General features: G+C 41.4%; 1 protein-coding gene across 5 annotated transcripts in view; it reads right to left on the bottom strand.

Annotated features, from left to right (window-relative positions):
- Positions 1-17,530, bottom strand: part of RAPGEF4 (Rap guanine nucleotide exchange factor 4) — a 467,459-nt gene that overhangs the window by 401,140 nt on the left and 48,789 nt on the right. For all 5 annotated transcript variants that reach the window (XM_068245487.1, XM_068245488.1, XM_068245485.1 and 2 more), the window contains exon 2: positions 7,081-7,223. In XM_068245487.1, coding sequence (XP_068101588.1) covers positions 7,081-7,223 — 143 coding nt within the window. The remainder of the gene's footprint in view (positions 1-7,080; positions 7,224-17,530) is intronic.

The following is a 17,530-nucleotide window of genomic DNA, read 5'->3' as shown; positions in this document are numbered from 1 at the left end:
ATGGACTACAAATGAGATTGGCTAAATCATAAAGCTACGCTAATGTTGGCAATATCTTCCAGAATTTTAACATTATGTTTTCAGAATTTGTTATGACCTTTTTTTTGTACATGATAAGATTGTTCTCTTTTTGTCGTATGTGAATATTTGAAGTGTTCAATAAAAAGGCTTTTAATATAACACAATTGTGTTACTTTTTTTTTTCTTGCTGTGCATTATGAGATGCATTTACAGTGGAATGCGAAAGTTTGGGCAACCTTGTTAATTATTTTCCTGTATAAATCGTTGGTTGTTACGATAAAAAATGTCAGTTACCGTATATACTCGCAAGCAAGCCGACCCGCATATAAGCCGACCCCCAACTTTTACCTGAAAAAACAGGAAAAAATGATTGACCCCCATGTAAGCCAGGGGTAGGAAATGCTGGCCGCGTGATCCCCCCAAGTGTGTCCCAGTATAGCTAGTATAGTGCCCAGTATAGCTAGTAAAGGGCCCAGTATGGGTAGGTAGTCCCCCAGTATAGCTAGTAAAGTGCCCAGTATAGCTAGTATAGTGTCCCAGTATAGCTAGTATAGTGCCCAGTATGGGTAGGTAGCGACCCAGTATAGCTAGTAAAGTGCCCAGTATAGCTAGTATAGTGCCCAGTATAGCTAGTAAAGGGCCCAGTATGGGTAGGTAGTGCCCCAGTATAGCTAGTATAGTGCCCAGTATGGGTAGGTAGCGCCCCAGTATAGCTAGTAAAGTGTCCCAGTATAGCTAGTATAGTGCCCAGTATAGCTAGTAAAGGGCCCAGTATGGGTAGGTAGTCCCCCAGTATAGCTAGTAAAGTGCCCAGTATAGCTAGTATAGTGTCCCAGTATAGCTAGTATAGTGGCCAGTATGGGTAGGTAGCGACCCAGTATAGCTAGTAAAGTGCCCAGTATAGCTAGTATAGTGCCCAGTATAGCTAGTAAAGGGCCCAGTATGGGTAGGTAGTGCCCCAGTATAGGGCGGAGCTTCTGGACACGCACGCTTGGCTAGCTACACTACGGACGGACACAGCCGGTGCTACGGCGGGGAAGCCTGGAGGGCACTTATGGATCTGTGAGATGCGCTTTTTATACTTTTATATCTGGTACGCAACTTTGATTGTGGGCTTTTATTGATATTAAAGAGGATTTTATGCTATGAGAGGCGGTTTTACATCTTTCCAGAGACTTCACCGCTGAGTTCTATTGATGAATGTGTTGATGTGCCTGACTTAAAGAATACCTTTGGTGAGCAGGGAAACGTGGGGGGGAGAGTGACCCCCAATCCTGCATGCGGTGGCTGAAAATCCCTTGCACAGTGTGTGTGTATAAACACAGGGTGTACTAGTGATAAGGGATCATGCACTATGTGCTTATATTTTTCTGACCTAGGTGTATGTTAAGTCGGCACGACATAGGAAGAATCTTGGACGCGCTGCTGTGATTATAACTCAGTACTGTGAGGGGAACCTGTTGGCTTTCACTCTTGGACAGCTGGCTGCATACCAAGTAACTGTTTTTGGGTGGTGAGCGCAGTATCAGTTTTGAAAACAAAAGTGCCCCAGTATAGCTAGTATAGTGCCCAGTATGGGTAGGTAGCGCCCCAGTATAGCTAGTAAAGTGCCCAGTATAGTTAGTATAGTTCTCAGTATAGCTAGTAAAGGGCCCAGTATGGGTAGGTAGTCCCCCAGTATAATGCCTAGTATGGGTAGGTAGCGCCCCAGTATAGTGCCCAGTATGGCTAGTATAGTGCCCAGTATAGCTAGTATAGTGCCCAGTATGGGTAGGTAGCGCCCCAGTATAGCTAGTATAGTACCAGTATGGGTAGGTGGGTGGGTAGGTGGTGCCCCTCCCAGCTCCCCCCGCGGCCGCTGCTGCTATTACCTTAGCCGGCACCGCTTCCTCTATCCCCGCCCTGCTCGTACGGTAAACAATTCACAGCAGCGCGCCCCACGACGGCTGCTGTGATGAGGGAGGAAACCAGAGAGAGAGAGAGGCTTCCTGTGTATCGCATTACTATGGGAACCGCTCTCTCTCTATGGTTTCCTCCCTCATCACAGCAGCTGCCATGGGGAGCGCTGCTGTGAATTAGTTACCGTACGAGCAGGACGGGGATAGAGGAAGCGGCGCCGGCTAAGGCAATAGCAGCAGCGGCCGCGGGGGGAGCGGGGGGAGAAACGCAGCTGAGACACATGACTCGCAAGCAAGCTGACCCCCCAACTTTTGGGCCACTTTTGGGGGGTAAAAAAATTGGCTTGCTTGCGAGTATATACGGTAAATATATAATATATATATTATATAGTCCAGTTATTGGAGCTCTGTGCAAATTGAACATAAGTATACTAGTGGCTAGCTGCATTCACTGCTTCACACACAATTCCAAAGTTTTAGATTAGAATGAACACATAATTTGCATCTGTTTTGCATTCAAGGCGTGTATTTAGTTCCATAGGGGCTCTGCATTGCCTCTGTTGGTTTACATTTCAGGTGCATCCTTGAGTGGAGTCACCTGTCTGTCTGTTTGTTGTATCAAATGTGTATATCATTTATGATAAGCAGCACTAGGAATATTATGTTTTTATCGTTAGATTAGTGTTAGGTCTTCCCCAAGGGGGTACGTCACCACCGTGGGAAAGTCTATTAGGTAATAATTTGTGCACACATTATAACTGGAGATAACACCCCCTTTGCCTGTAGTGAGTGCTAGTTGTGTAATATAGTCCAGTTATTAGAGCTCTGCACATCAATGCAGATAAATCAACCAGGTATAAGTTTTGTTTGAAAGCGCTGCCATGTCTCCCACTGTGCAAACTGACCATAAGTATACTAGTGGCTAGCTGCATTCACTGCTTCACATTAACTTCCAAAGTTTTAGATTAGAATTAGCACATAATTTGCATCTGTTTTGCATTCAAGGCATATATTTAGTTTCATGGGGCTCTGCATTGCCTCTGTTGGCTTATATTTCAGGTGCATCCTTGAGCGCTGTCACTTGTCTGTCTGTTTATATCATATAGGAGACACACACAGTGATATTTGAGAAGTGAAATTACGTTTATTAGATTTACAAAAAGTGCACAATAATTGTTTAAATAAAATTAGGCAAGTGCATACATTTGGGAACTGTAGTCATTTTATTGATTCCAAAACCTTTAGAACTAATTAATGGAACTCAAATTGGCTTGGTAAGCTCAGTGACCCCTGACCTACATACACTGGTGAATCCAATTATGATAAAGAGTATTTAAGGGGGTCAGTTGTAAGTTTCCCTCCTCTTTTAATTTTCTCTGAAGAGTAGCAACATGGTGGTCTCAAAACAACTCTCAAATGACCTGAAGACAAAGATTATTCACCATTATGGTTTGGGGGAAGAATACAGAAAGCTGTCTCAGATATTTCAGCTGTTTGTTTCCACAGTTAGGAACATAGTAAGGAAATGGAAGACCACAGGCTCAGTTCAAGTTATGGCTCAAAGTGGCAGATCAAGAAAAATCTTGGATAAACAGAAGCGACGAATGGTAAACAGTCAGAGTCAACCCACAGACCAGCACCAATGACCTACAACATCATTTTGCTGCAGATGGAGTCACTGTGCATCGTTCAACCATTCGTCGCATTTTACACAAGGAGATGCTGTATGCAAGAGTGATGTAGAGGAAGGCTTTTCTCCGCCCATAGCACAAACAAAGCCGCTTGAGGTATGCTAAAGCACATTTGGACAAGCCAGCTTCATTTTGAAATAAGGTGCTGTGGACTGATGAAACTAAAATTTAGTTATTTGGGCATAACAAGGGGTGTTCTGCATGGAAGAAAAATAACAGCATGCCAAGAAAATCACCTGCTACCTACAGTAAAATATAGTTGTGGTTCCATCATGCTATGGGGCTGTGTGGCCAGTGCAGGGACTGGGAATCTTGTCAAAATTGAGGGACGCAAGGATTTCACTCAGTATCAGCAGATTCTGGAGACCAATGTCTAGGAATCCGTGACAAAGCTGAAGCTGCGCCAGGGCTGGAACTTTCAACAAGACAACAACCCTAAACACTGCTCAAAATCCACTAAGGCATTCATGCAGAGGAACAAGTATAACGTTCTGGAATGGCCATCTCAGTCCCCAGACCTGAATATAATTGAAAATCTGTGGTGTGAGTTAAAGAGAGCTGTCCATGCTCGGAAGCCATCAAACCTGAATGAACTAAAGATGTTTTGTAAAGAGGAATGGTCCAAAATACCTTCAACCAGAATCCAGACTCTCATTGGAACCTACAGGAAGCGTTTAGAGGCTGTAATTTCTGCAAAAGGAGGATCTACTAAATATTGATTTCATTTCTTTTTTGTGGTGCCCAAACTTATGCACCTGCCTAATTTTGTTTAAACAATTATTGCACACTTTCTGTAAATCCAATAAACTTAATTTCACTTCTTAAATATCACTGTGTGTGTCTCCTATATGATATATTTAACTCACATTTTTTATCGTAACAACCAACAATTTATACAGGAAAAATCATGACGATTAACAAGGTTGCCAAAACTTTCACATCCCACTGTATATGTGCATTAGGAAAGTCTGTCAGATCTACTGTGGTAATGATGAGTTGTTTACTTCCAGGGAGACCCCAGCCATTCTAGATAGATTTAATATTGACACTATCATCTCTGAGCTGTTAACTAAGAATATTGTAATTACCATATGTACTGTAATTATAGCACTTTTTGTATTAAAACTGTACTTTATCGTAATCACAATCTACCAGCACCTAGCTCTAACAAACACCCCCCTCCCCCCGCCCATGCCTAACCCTCCCCAACACTTAACCTTAAACCCCCCTAATCTTAAAACCCTTCTGTCTGCCTAACCTTAAAACTCCTTCCACATGCCTTACCTTAAAAACCCACTTTTGACGCCTAATCTTAAACCCCTTTCCTGACACCTAGCCTTAAAAAGACACTGAAGTGGAAAAAATTCTGATATAATGATTTGTATGTGTGTGTAGTACAGCTAAGAAATAAAACATTGGGAGCAGAGACAGAGACAACAGTCTAATATTGATTCCAATACAGGAAGAGTTAAGAAACTGCAGTTATCTATGAAAAAGAGAAAAGCTCAAAAGTTCCCTAGCCTGCTCTGTAAAATCATTTAGAATGCTGAGTAGTGAGTAAACTGCAAATATTAGAGGATGATGCAATGTTATAAAAAAAACAACAACTATATAACTACTATGCAATCAATTCATTATATCATTTTTTTTTGCTGCAGTGTCTCTTTAAAATCCCCCTCCTGGTACCTAACATTAATCTCTCAACTCCTCCCCCCTCCAGCTGCTTAAACATTACCCAGCCTGGTTCCAGCGATTGGCGCAGCCTCCCCGCACAGCTCCAGTCTTCTCTATGGGAAGGATCGGATCTGCGCATGACGTCGGTGACATCATGTACGATCCTCCGCATAGAGAAGACCGGAGGTGTGCGAGGAGGCTGCACCAATCGCTGGAATCAGGCTGGGTAATGTATAAACTGCTGGATCGGGGGGATCCTAGGCAATCGGGGGGTTGTGGCCACATGTACTAGCTAGCCCAGTGCTAGCTACCATCTTATTTATCCATAGAAACAAATATAGTTTTATAGCGGGGGACTCAGGCTAGCAAAACCTTCTGAGCGGCGTAACGTAGCGTAGCGTAAAGGGTAAAAAATCTGTGGTTGGGAAGTGGCTAATACAGCGCACTGATTGAAGAGATCACTTAGCCCACCCTGAGCAAAAACATTTTTTTATTTTACAAATAAATTACTTATAACAGTGTTGAGAAACAGAGGAGGAAGCTAAAGCAGAACACACCTCACATCCTGTGTGAATAGAGCCCAATATGTAACATCCATCAGCCACTTCCAGAAATACTGATGGCTGTTACCAGTGAATATGAATGAACAGAAGTGAACCCAGACTTGTATATCTGATTTAATTCACCAAACATTTTGTTTTCTTTAAATAGACCCTTATGTTATTTTGTTCCCATAAACTGGATTTAATTATAGAATACAGAAAGGAGCTGCTGTGAAAAAGAGGTTTTCTTTTCATCTCCAAACATAGTATTAATTATTTTCCAACATCCACAAGGCAGCATATACTGAATGTTCCAGCGAAGAGATGAATTAATGCACCCTGTAATTTCAGTAATATATTGCAGCTCTCTTATTTCACCCATTAGTTGCACTAATCCTGCACCTTTTATCCACTTTTGTAAACAAAGTTATATTTATTCTAATGGTATATGTTGAAGATTGCTGCAAATTACGCCACTAGCCGGATTTCTGAATATGACATAACTATATAAGTGGCTTATTGAACTTTACGTGATCTTATTCTGTTCTTTTGTTTGGGAAAAATCAAAAGCAAAAAAAAATAATCTAATGCTTTTATCTATGCAAATGAGGCAGCGGAGCAGCAGTAGAATGCAGCTAGGGCTCTCATGAATAGTAAAAAAAAGACCAAACCCTGGTTAACGAACGAGATAGGGACTGTAGGTTCGTTTTTAACCTGAATCTGTTCTTAAGTCGGAACACTGTGCCATCTCTGTCCCCTGTACCTCCTCTGTGCCCACCTGTGCCTCCAGTTCCCCCTCACATCTGCCCTCTGTACCTGCTTACACAAGTTTAAAAGCCATTTTTTTCTTAGAATTTTTTAAAATCAATTTTCTCAAAAACTACAAGTCCAAATTGAAAAAAAACAAAAACTTGTTACCATGGAAACACAGAATCCATGCTGTTCGTATTGGAGGGTCATTCATAAGTCAAGCGTTTGTACTACCTGTACTTGGCTGAGCAATAGTGCAGGATAGTGCTGTTCAGGAGTCAGATTTTCTGATGTTACAGACACACATGTCAGAAACCTAAATGGAGGCAGAAGGGAGCATTAGGCTGCTGAACCCAATGCATTTAAGTAGCACCACGGAGAAAAGTGTTGCCACTGTATTTTCTGCTGGTCTCTGGGGACACCTACCTTATGCGTTTCATTTCACTCACCCTTCACATTATATTTTTACAGACTGACATTTTTTTGTATTACCATGTCACTTACATGTAACACCTTTCTCCAGACTCTCATAGTAACCACAGAAACAGATTTGCTGCAGCAGATTTGGATGAAACCTCTCAAACGCTTTCACTTCCTTCAAACGGGCAAATATAATGTCCACATCTTCACTGGAGCGTTCCATTGGCCTATAGCAAATGAACAATAGATACATTAAAATAAGTAGGAACATGAAAGTCAATCATGAACACAAGATATGAGTTTATTGGCCCAACAGAATGCAAAGGAGAATGCTGTGTTGCCGTACTTGGCAACCGACTAAAAATCATCTAACAGCGACTTGCATTGTTCACACTAATACAAGTATTACCTACAGATCCAGCGGGGGTAACTAGAGGAAAGCAGCACCTGCCCATAGCTGTAAGCCCCCCTAACTACTAACCTTCCCTTCCTCCTTCACGTAGGACTATTATTATTATCATTTAGTATTTATATAGCGCCGACATCTTCCGCAGCGCTGTGAAGAGTATATAGTCTTGTCACTAACTGTCCCTCAGAGGGGCTCACAATCTAGTCCCTACCATAGTCCCATGTCTATGTATGTATTGTGCAGTGTATGTATTGTAGTCTAGGGCCAATTTAGGGGGAAGCCAATTAACTTATCTGTATGTTTTTGGGATGTAGGAGGAAACCAGAATGCCCGGAGGAAGCCCACCGTACATACAAACTCCACGCAGATGTTGACCTGGCTGGGATTCGAACCGGGGACCCAGCGCTGCAAGGCTAACCACTTTGCCACCGTGCTGCCCAACTATACTATACTTAAGACTATACTTCAGATCAGGTGTTTTTGTGGCTACACTTGTTATGGGTGTGAAGATCATGATGGCCACACTTGTATTATGGCCCTTGTGAGATGGCCCTCGAGTCTATGGAGGGCACCAATGGAAGGCATGGGAAGGGGTGTGAGCATTGGGGGCCCATCAAAGTTTTGCTGGGATTGCCCCATGAATTGTAGTTACGCCACTGTGCAGAGCACCGATGTATTATCTGATAAAACATAATGAATAATTTTCTATTGCAACGACAGAGCAACCAGGACAATGGATAACATTGAGGAAATGAGATGTAGCAGCCATCATGAATACATGAACTGACATCCTTCACACCAAAGAACAAAGAGAGAGTGACACATATAGTGCACTAAGGCTTAATAGAATTCATTGCTCCATTTCCTACGTACTTTTAATGCATTGCAGTATATTTTAAATATATTGTCTAAGCTTGTTGTTAGAACAGATTCAGGGCCAAATTCAATCCTTTCTACAGACTACACAGGAGGTGCTTAATTTGGCAATGTTTCCTTCTTTTAGTCCCTAAAAAAATTGAGTTAGATGTTTAAAGAGACTCTGTAACAAAAATGTCATCCTTTTTTCTACCATCCTACAAGTTCCTAAAGGCCCATACACACGTCGGATTTCCGCGAACGCCGGGTCGTTTGAACGTCCCGTCGTTGGCCCACTAAATCAGGCGTGTGTACAGACTATCGTTCGTTTGATAAGAGTGAGTTTGAGCGATCCGCCCGGCAGATCGCTCAAACTCACTCTTATCAAACGAACGATAGTCTGTACACACGCCCGATTTAGCGGGCGAACGACGGGACGTTCAAACGACCCGGCGTTCGCGGAAATCCGACTTGTGTATGGGCCTTAAACCTATTCTAATGTGCTCTGGCTTACTGCAGCACTTTCTACTATCACTGGCTCTGTAATAAATCAGCTTATCTTTCCCCTGTCTGATTTGTCGCCCTGTGTCTGGAAGGCTGCCAACTCTTCAGTGTTGTTGATGTGTTATGCACGCCCCCCCTCCAGGCCCCCTCTATGCACACTCCCATGTGTGTTATTTAAATTAGGCAGCCTCTCTGCTCTCTTGTCAGTGAGAGAAGATAGCTATCTGCCTTTTACAAGCTAGATAAATCATCCTAGGAGCTGGTTAGGCTGTCACATACTGAGGAATTACAGACACAGAGCTGTCTGCAGGAAGAAACAATCAGCCTGTCACCCTTCAGTGGATGAGAGCTGCAGGTGGAGGAAGGTAAACACACAAATGATCTCTTGAGATTCAAAAGGAAAGCTGTATACAGCCTGCTTGAGTATGGATGTATTTTCTATGTGTGGACATGCTGTACATCAACCTACTTCCGGCTTTAATGGCCATTTTGTTTGTTTATAAACAAACTTTTTAAAACTGTTTTTGACTACTTTTAATGCGGCGGGGAGCGGCGAAATTGTGACAGAGGGTAATAGGAGATGTCCCCTAACACACTGGTATGTTTACTTTTGTGCAATTTTAACAATACCGATTCTCTTCAAGGTCTAGTCTGATCTAAGAAAAATATACAAGCAATACATTCTATTGATCCAGATTAGAAATGGGATACACATTTTAAACATTATGACACTCTATGCACTATGTCATGATTTACTATTACGTAAATAAGTAATAATTAAAACAATATATAATTTGTTGTCATTCCTGCTTTCACTGGGCCGCAGTGATGGGCAGTCATCCTGAACCTCCATTACCAGCCAAATAAAGGTCTGTTTTGTTTTTCTATTTCTTTACATGCATAAGTAAGTGCCATTTTCACATTTTTTAACCAAATGATGTCTGTTTTATTTAAAGAGACACTAAAGCAAAAAAAAAAATATGATACAATGATTTGTATGTGTAGTACAGCTAAGAAATAAAACATTAGGATCAGAGACACACGTCTAATTGTTTCCAGTACAGGAAGAGTTAAGAAACTCCAGTTGTTATCTCTATGCAAAAAAAGCCATTAAGCTCTACGACTTTTCAAGTCGTGGAGAGGGCTGTCTTCTGAAGTTTATTATCTCAACTGTCAGTGAAGAATTTTCTTTTTCTCTGCCAGAGGACAGGTCAATAGTTCAGAAGACTGCTCTGAAAAAATCATTTAGAATGCTGAGTAGTGTGTAAACTGCAAATATTAAATAATGATACAATTATATCTTTTTTTTTTTTTTTGCTTCAGTATGTCTTTAAGAACAAAAGATATAAATCAGTACAGTCTGATCTGAGCGAAGATGAAAAAATACATAATCAGAGTTTATTTGCATCAACACTGCAATGCAATTAGCAATTACAGAGATTTTGACTGGTAATTTATATACAATGTTCTTGAGAAGGTTGTCCTTAGCTTCACTTTCCAAGCTCCCAAACATACCTTTTTTGCCATTAGGGTGTGATGTGGAGTTGCACTAACCATTAGGAAAACTCTGGAGCTCAACTTATTTTCCTTTTAAGCCCTTTTTACACTAGCAGGGTAAACCTGTGTGCGTTACCCTATTTTGCTGCAAAAGCAATGAAAGTCTACGGAGACTTTCCCACTTACTAAGGTCCATTGCGGTGCACCAGAAGTATCCTAGCTGACCCAATTGAAACAGCTAAAAGAAAGTTATATTTACCTGCGGAGTCTCATCCCATGAAGCCGTTCCAAAGACCCCACATCATTCCACTTCCAGCGCCCGGCCACACCTCCCTTCTCTCCTCGGAAAAAAAACACCAAGCTATTTAGCTTGGCATTATTTACCACAGTAAATAGCCTGGCGATTTTCTCAGAGGGAAGGTGTGGCTAGGCGCTAGAAGTGCAGTGATGCGGGGTCTTTGGGACGGCTTCGTTAGAAGAGACTCTGCAGGTAAATATTACTTTTTATTACAGCATCGCTGAAGGATTTTTTATTTTATGGATGGAGATTCACTTCAACGGACAATGCTTGAGGTAATTAAAGTCTATGGGTGGCACACATAGTTTAAACGATGGAGTGGGGTGCGTCATGGCACTAATGCGCAAACCAACAGGAATCCCATTGACGTACTTCCTATCTATACCAGCAAGGGGTATGTCACTGAGCGGGGGGGGGGGGGGGGGGGGGCGGCACTATGCATATAATACTGTTGGTGCACTCTGCCGCAGGGTCATATCACTGTGGTATTTTGCATTGCGGTGAGATGCAGTAGGAACATCGCATTCCACCGCAATGCAAAAAACATGCAAAACTGGCCTTAACCTCCTTGGCGGTATGAAAAATACCGCCAGGAGGGAGCGCAGCAGTTTTTTTTTTAAAAAAAAAATTTTTTAATCATGTAGCGAGCCGAGGGCTCGCTACATGATAGCCGCTGCTGAGCGGCATCCCCCCGCCCGCTTCGATCGCCTTCGGCGATCTCCGATCAGGAAATCCCGTTCATAGAACGGGATTTCCTGGAGGGCTTCCCCCGTCGCCATGGCGACGGGGCGGGATGACGTCATTGGGAGTCCCGGGCCACCCCTCGGCGCTGCCTGGCACTGATTGGCCAGGCAGCGCTGGGGTCTGGGGGGGGGGGGGGCCGCGCCGCAGCAGATAGCGGCGATCGGGCAGTGGCCGGCGGCGATCAGAGTGCTGGCGCAGCTAGCAAAGTGCTAGCTGCGTCCAGCAAAAAAAAAATTATGAAAATCGGCCCAGCAGGGCCTGAGCGGCACCCTCCGGCGGCTTACCCCGTGTCACACACGGGGTTACCGCCAAGGAGGTTAATGTTATTTTTACCACATTGCAGCATTTTATAACTTTCTATTTCAACGCTGTTTTCTTCTATAGCACCGGTGTGTGACAAGTATGCTTTTATGTCAGTAAACGTATTTGCTAAGAAAATGAATGGTATATATTAGTATGCGAAGAACTGTCCCATTTGTATTCTTTATTGTTAATAATGGTGACAATAACAACAACAATTTTAGCAGTATTGCAAATCTGTTATACAAATCAGATTTTTAACTCCATGGAAATTAACGGGGTCTTCTGTCATTTGTCCTGATGGACATTACATTGCTATGCTACCTAAAAGTTTCTAGAAGTAGAAGTAACTAAATGCATTGTAGACGCTACATGAATTGGCATAAGGCTAAGCTTTGCAATATTTTTTGCTATGTCAAAAGGTAACACACATCATTGGGAGCAAAGTCACATTATACACCGGTAACAGCATTTTCTCTTCGTAACATTTACCAGTATGTCATTTAAAAAGAAAAAAGTTATTGTAATAAAAAAAATTACTGACAAATACCGAATCTAAAAATAAAAACTGACTTTAAAATGACACAAGCATGAAGAAAAAAATAATATTTAAACTGCAGAAAGAGGCGGTAGTCTGTATTAAAGGTAGAAATGTAACTATTTACAATAAAGTTGATCATAAATAAAAGCTGTAAATTATAATTTAGATGTATATGGATATATACTAAACGCATTACAACAGCAGAATTATGACTTAAAAAAAACAGAAATGGTTTTATTAAAATTAATATAACCTACACTGATATTTGAAAAAAAATCTTCCTAAAACCATTACTGAAAAGCAGCAGCAAGTGCTATCAGGCAGTGTGTGCTTATAAACCTCGCCTAGGTCAAATCTGCCTGTGACTGGTAATAGAATAATGTGTACTTCCAATCTTGAACATACATATATTTTTTTTTAATCTTGTGATGGCTCCTGGTTTACAAAAAATCTTATGAATAACTTATTTCATTTGTATATTTTTCACAAATGTAATGTTAATGGGTGATATTTAACAGTACTTAAATGAATATTTTACCTATATTTTCTAACCCACAAAATTTTAATAAAATAGACAAAATTATATAAATTAGCCCCACTGATTTTCAAAGAGATGCTACAAAGGGGTACTGAATAACAAATGGATCAAGAGATCAGAAAAAAAAACCTCTCGGACAATCATGTGTTAGACCTGCATATAAGATAAAGTACAGTACTATCTTCAATAAACATATAATGAACACGTCAAGAATTTCTCAGTTGCTTATTTAACAAAATCCTATCAGTGAAAAAAAATGACAGAATTACAGATGACAGAACCAAGAATTAGTGAGACATGGCAAGACTAATGTGATGTACAAAAGATGAAACAAATACTGACATTAGTGTTCATTTTAGAGTTCATTTAAACTAGATTTTTTATCTTTTATTTTGTGGCCTTCTGTTACATTAATATGGTAGCCAGGGAAAGGTTTAACTTGTCAGGAGATGTGGTTAACACCATGTAGGAGGCTTGCACACCTCATGGATCCCTCCAGCTGCAATCCGTGACTAATAAGGTATTGCAGCTCACTGTACAAACAACATTCCATGCAAGTAGTAAAATAACAGGTCATTTTTAGAGGATTGAAAACTTCTGACCTTAAACACTGCAGAAGAGTTTGTGTAATCGGTGTATTTTTGTTAAGTTAAAAGTCAATATTTACAATCCCTCTTTAATATTTCAATGTACACATATCCATGATCACTGCAATTATAATATATTACGTGAATATATAATGCACACTACACTATTTTGAGCACTAGAGGTCCTCATAAGCTAGTGTAGTTTATTTCTGTTGTGCATCAGAATCCATGGTTATTTATCTCCATTGTGCACATCAAATGATGCCATATACTGTAGAGTGAGTCTGAGTTTTTTAAACCCCAAAGTGAAACAATATGTATATACCGGTAAACACACACACACACACACACACACACACACACACACACACTCACACACTCACACACACACACACACACACACACACACACACACACACACACACACACACACACACACACATACATACACACACACACACTATATACTGTATATATAAATACAGTATATATACACACATTTTATGGATTTTGTAAGTAGCTATCTGATGTCTCACGCCGTTATATACCATTTTAGGACTTGTCTGATGATGGGTTACGGTTGAAACTAAAATATTTTTTGAAATAAATAGGTGTCTGCATTGAATTAATTTGCAACATATTTCCTAAAATAAAAGTCTAGTATGAAAAAAGATGAGGTTATCTCAGACTCTATAATAACACCAATGCCTATGTACATATTCTTTAGCTAGAATGTGTTTATTTTTTTGGTTTTGCAAAGATTAGCGCGCGCGCACGCACACACACACACACACACACACACACACACACACACACACACACACACACACACACACACACACACACACACACACACACACACACACACACACACACACACACACACACACACACACACACACACACACACACACACACACACACACACTCTGTACACACTCACACACACACACACACACTCACACACTCACACACACACACACACACACACACACTCTGTACACACTCACTCACACACACACACACACACACACTCACACACACACACACACACACACACACTCTCTGTCACTACGGTAGGTAGTAGAAATCTGACAGAAGTGACAGGTTTTGGACTAGTTCATCTCTTCACAGGAAATAGGAGAAAAGTAATTTATGTACTCCTTATTGCTTTATGTTTACACATATTTTAAATTTTACAGTTTTCGCCAAAGTGCCCCTTTAAAGAAGTGATTATTAAATAAAATATAATATTTATTCTATTCAGATTATGCATCCATTGCTATTGGATTTACACCCTTTTACACAGTTGCCTGGTTTAGTCATTGTTACAGGATCACTTTCAATTCCTGTTAATCACTGATTTAGCACTGTTGGCAAATAATGTACTATATTATAGGCACATCGCCCACCGGTCGCACAAGTTCCCTAAAATACTGCTTGATGACTTATAGCAACCATAGTGACCCAAGCAGAGCAGGATCATCCACAAGGCAAACTTAGGCAGTTATTGCAACGCGTGACAAACTGATTCAGTTTAAAATTTTGCATAAGGCATATATAGCATCAACTAAATTACTTAAAATTGACCCCTCTGGATCGGGCTCCTGCTGGTGCTGTAGTGCCCCCTTACCTGATTTTGATCATATTATTTGGCACTGCCTGAAACTAGTACCGCTCTTGCAGCAAATATGTGATTTCATTACCAAAATAACTCATATTAAAACCACTTTGAATCCCACTTGGTGTCCTCTTGGGTCATACTGCTGCGCTCGCTAGGACCCGACCTCAGAGAACACTGGCTGGCTTGTTGTTATTTTATTATAGGAAAGCTATAATCTTTCAACAACCTGATTCTTCTACATTGCAGTGCTGGAAGAAGTTGGTAAACATCTCGCTACATTTATACAAAGCAGTCTATATAGCCAGAGGATGCGACTCTAAATTTGATAAGGTATGGAAGCCATGGTTTAGCAATAAAGAAATAACCTGAATTAATTTTGATACTTACTTTCCCTGGTACAATTCCATGGCAGCACACTACGGGTTCCGGCCCGCCCCCTGAACCCATTGGACACCATAACTATAAGTTTTTTGCGAGGACATAGTCCCACCATTCTTTTTCCTTTGTCCTCCCCTCCTGTTGGACACACTTATTAACTTTCCCTTTATCTTTATGTCTCTATTTTGTTCCCTTAGGGTTTATCCCTTTCCCTAAGGAAGTCTCCGTGGGGCTAAATGCTCCTAAGTGAGAGCCCGGTTACTGATCACCGGCGTGTATTACCTGTTAAACACAGGTTTATGGGGGGCGACTGGCTGCACTTTTTTCTAGCTATCTATCTGTTTCTGAGACATAGGTGTTTTGTCTCCTATCTGTTCCCTACAGGTTTACCTTCGGTGGGCGCTGCTCTCTTCCATGAGCGGTGTTTCGCCGGCGGCAGTGGCCGCTATGGTGTCTGGAGATAGGAGGACGCCGTCCTCTTTCCGGGTGTATGGGCAGGAGCTTCTCTCGCGCGGCCGCGCGAGACTTCAGGGCCTTTTGTTGGTGGCCGCCTCACTTCCTGTTTCCGCCCTTTCGGGGGTCGCGGTGGCCATCTTGCTTGTGGGCAAATAGCTTTGAGCATGCCCACAAGCCTCTAGTAAGTATTTAAGCAGCGCTTTCATAGAGGGAGGCTGCTTTTGTCTGAAGCTCCCTGCTGCTGGACGCCTGAGGTGGATTGTTAAAGGGACAGATACCAATATATATATATATGAACATATATTGTGGCTGACTGCCCAGTAAGTTATTGGGTAGTTGGGCCATTACATTTATATACTTATATATATTTTCTTTACTAATTTTTCACTCTGTTCTTTGCAGCTGTTTTTGAAATGGGTCGCCATAAGAATCAGTCAAAGGATAAAAGGTATATTTAAAAAAAAAAAAAAAAAAAGGAGGGTCTTTGGCGAATGAATACTAATTAGTATTCTTTTCAGTCCTCCCAGACCTAAAAGAACGGAAGACCACAGATCAGCAGAAGCTCCTAGAACTAGCTACTATACATCTACTTATCGATCTTCTCGCAACAGATCCAGGAGTAGAAGCAGATCAAGAAGACGCTCACCCAGCAACTATTATAGAGCAAGTTCAAAAAGAAGATCTCCATCGATTTATCGTAATCCTTCTCCTCCAAGACCGCGTAGAGGCGATTGTTGGATGTGCGGCGACAGATCTCTGCCTGGCAAAATCGTCTGCGAAAGATGCTTTCAAGAAAAATCGTCTGAAAAATCAGAAGATTCAGCAAAAGTACTACAATTAATTAAGCAAGCTGTAAGGGAAGAAATAGCGGTAAATCTTCCTAGTCTACCTTCCACTTCTGTCCAACCCTCCTCCGTGCCAGTCGAGCAAGGAATGATCGACCTTTCTCCTGATCATATTTCATCAGCGTAAGAACCGCCTCTTGAAGAGACCGATACGGAGGAGCAGATCAATTTTCAGTTTTCCTTAGTAGAACCACTGGTCTCAGCGATTAAAGAAGCACTTCAATGGACGGAAGAAGATGATGCAGCTCCTGAAGTAGGAAAATATTACCCACATCTCTCAAAAGCGGGTCCTTCTTTTCCAATGATGAAGGAAATCAAAGGAATAATGACGGATGAATGGGCCAAAGGAGAAAATAAAACTGCCTTTTCTAACAGATGGTCCAAATTGTATCCATTCAAAGATTCAGATATAGAAGCTTTACAGAACGCTCCTTTAGTGGATGCCTCTATTGCAACTTTGGCCAAACACGTCACACTGCCAATGGAAAATTCTGTGTCTTTCCAAGACGTAATGGAACGCAAAATGGAAAGTGAGTTAAAGAAAACATATTTAGCCTCAGGAGCAGCATGTAGAACATCAATAGCTTTAACATCTTTATCCAGAGCTATGAGGGTCTGGACGAATAACATCGAGGAAGCAGTAAGATCAGGTGCGGACGTCGAACATATAGTCTCAGCATTAGAAGACCTGAAAATCGCATCCGATTTTGTAGGTGAAGCAGCTATCGATGGTGTAAGAGCATCATCAAGATCTATGATGTCGGCGATTACGGCCAGAAGATCTTTATGGTTAAAGTCTTGGAAGGCCGACAACGCGTCTAGACAAAATTGGGTTAAAATACCGTTTAATGGGAAATTCCTGTTTGGCGAAAAGCTGGATTCGGCCATTTCGAGAAAGACTGGAGGAAAGTCGGGGGAGATTCCCCAGGAGAAAACTTTCAGAAAGCAAAGATTTGTT

Source organism: Hyperolius riggenbachi, chromosome 7, assembly GCF_040937935.1.
Source record: "Hyperolius riggenbachi isolate aHypRig1 chromosome 7, aHypRig1.pri, whole genome shotgun sequence".
Classification (NCBI taxonomy): Eukaryota; Metazoa; Chordata; class Amphibia; order Anura; family Hyperoliidae; genus Hyperolius; species Hyperolius riggenbachi.
This window is presented reverse-complemented; position numbering and strand designations above follow the sequence as displayed.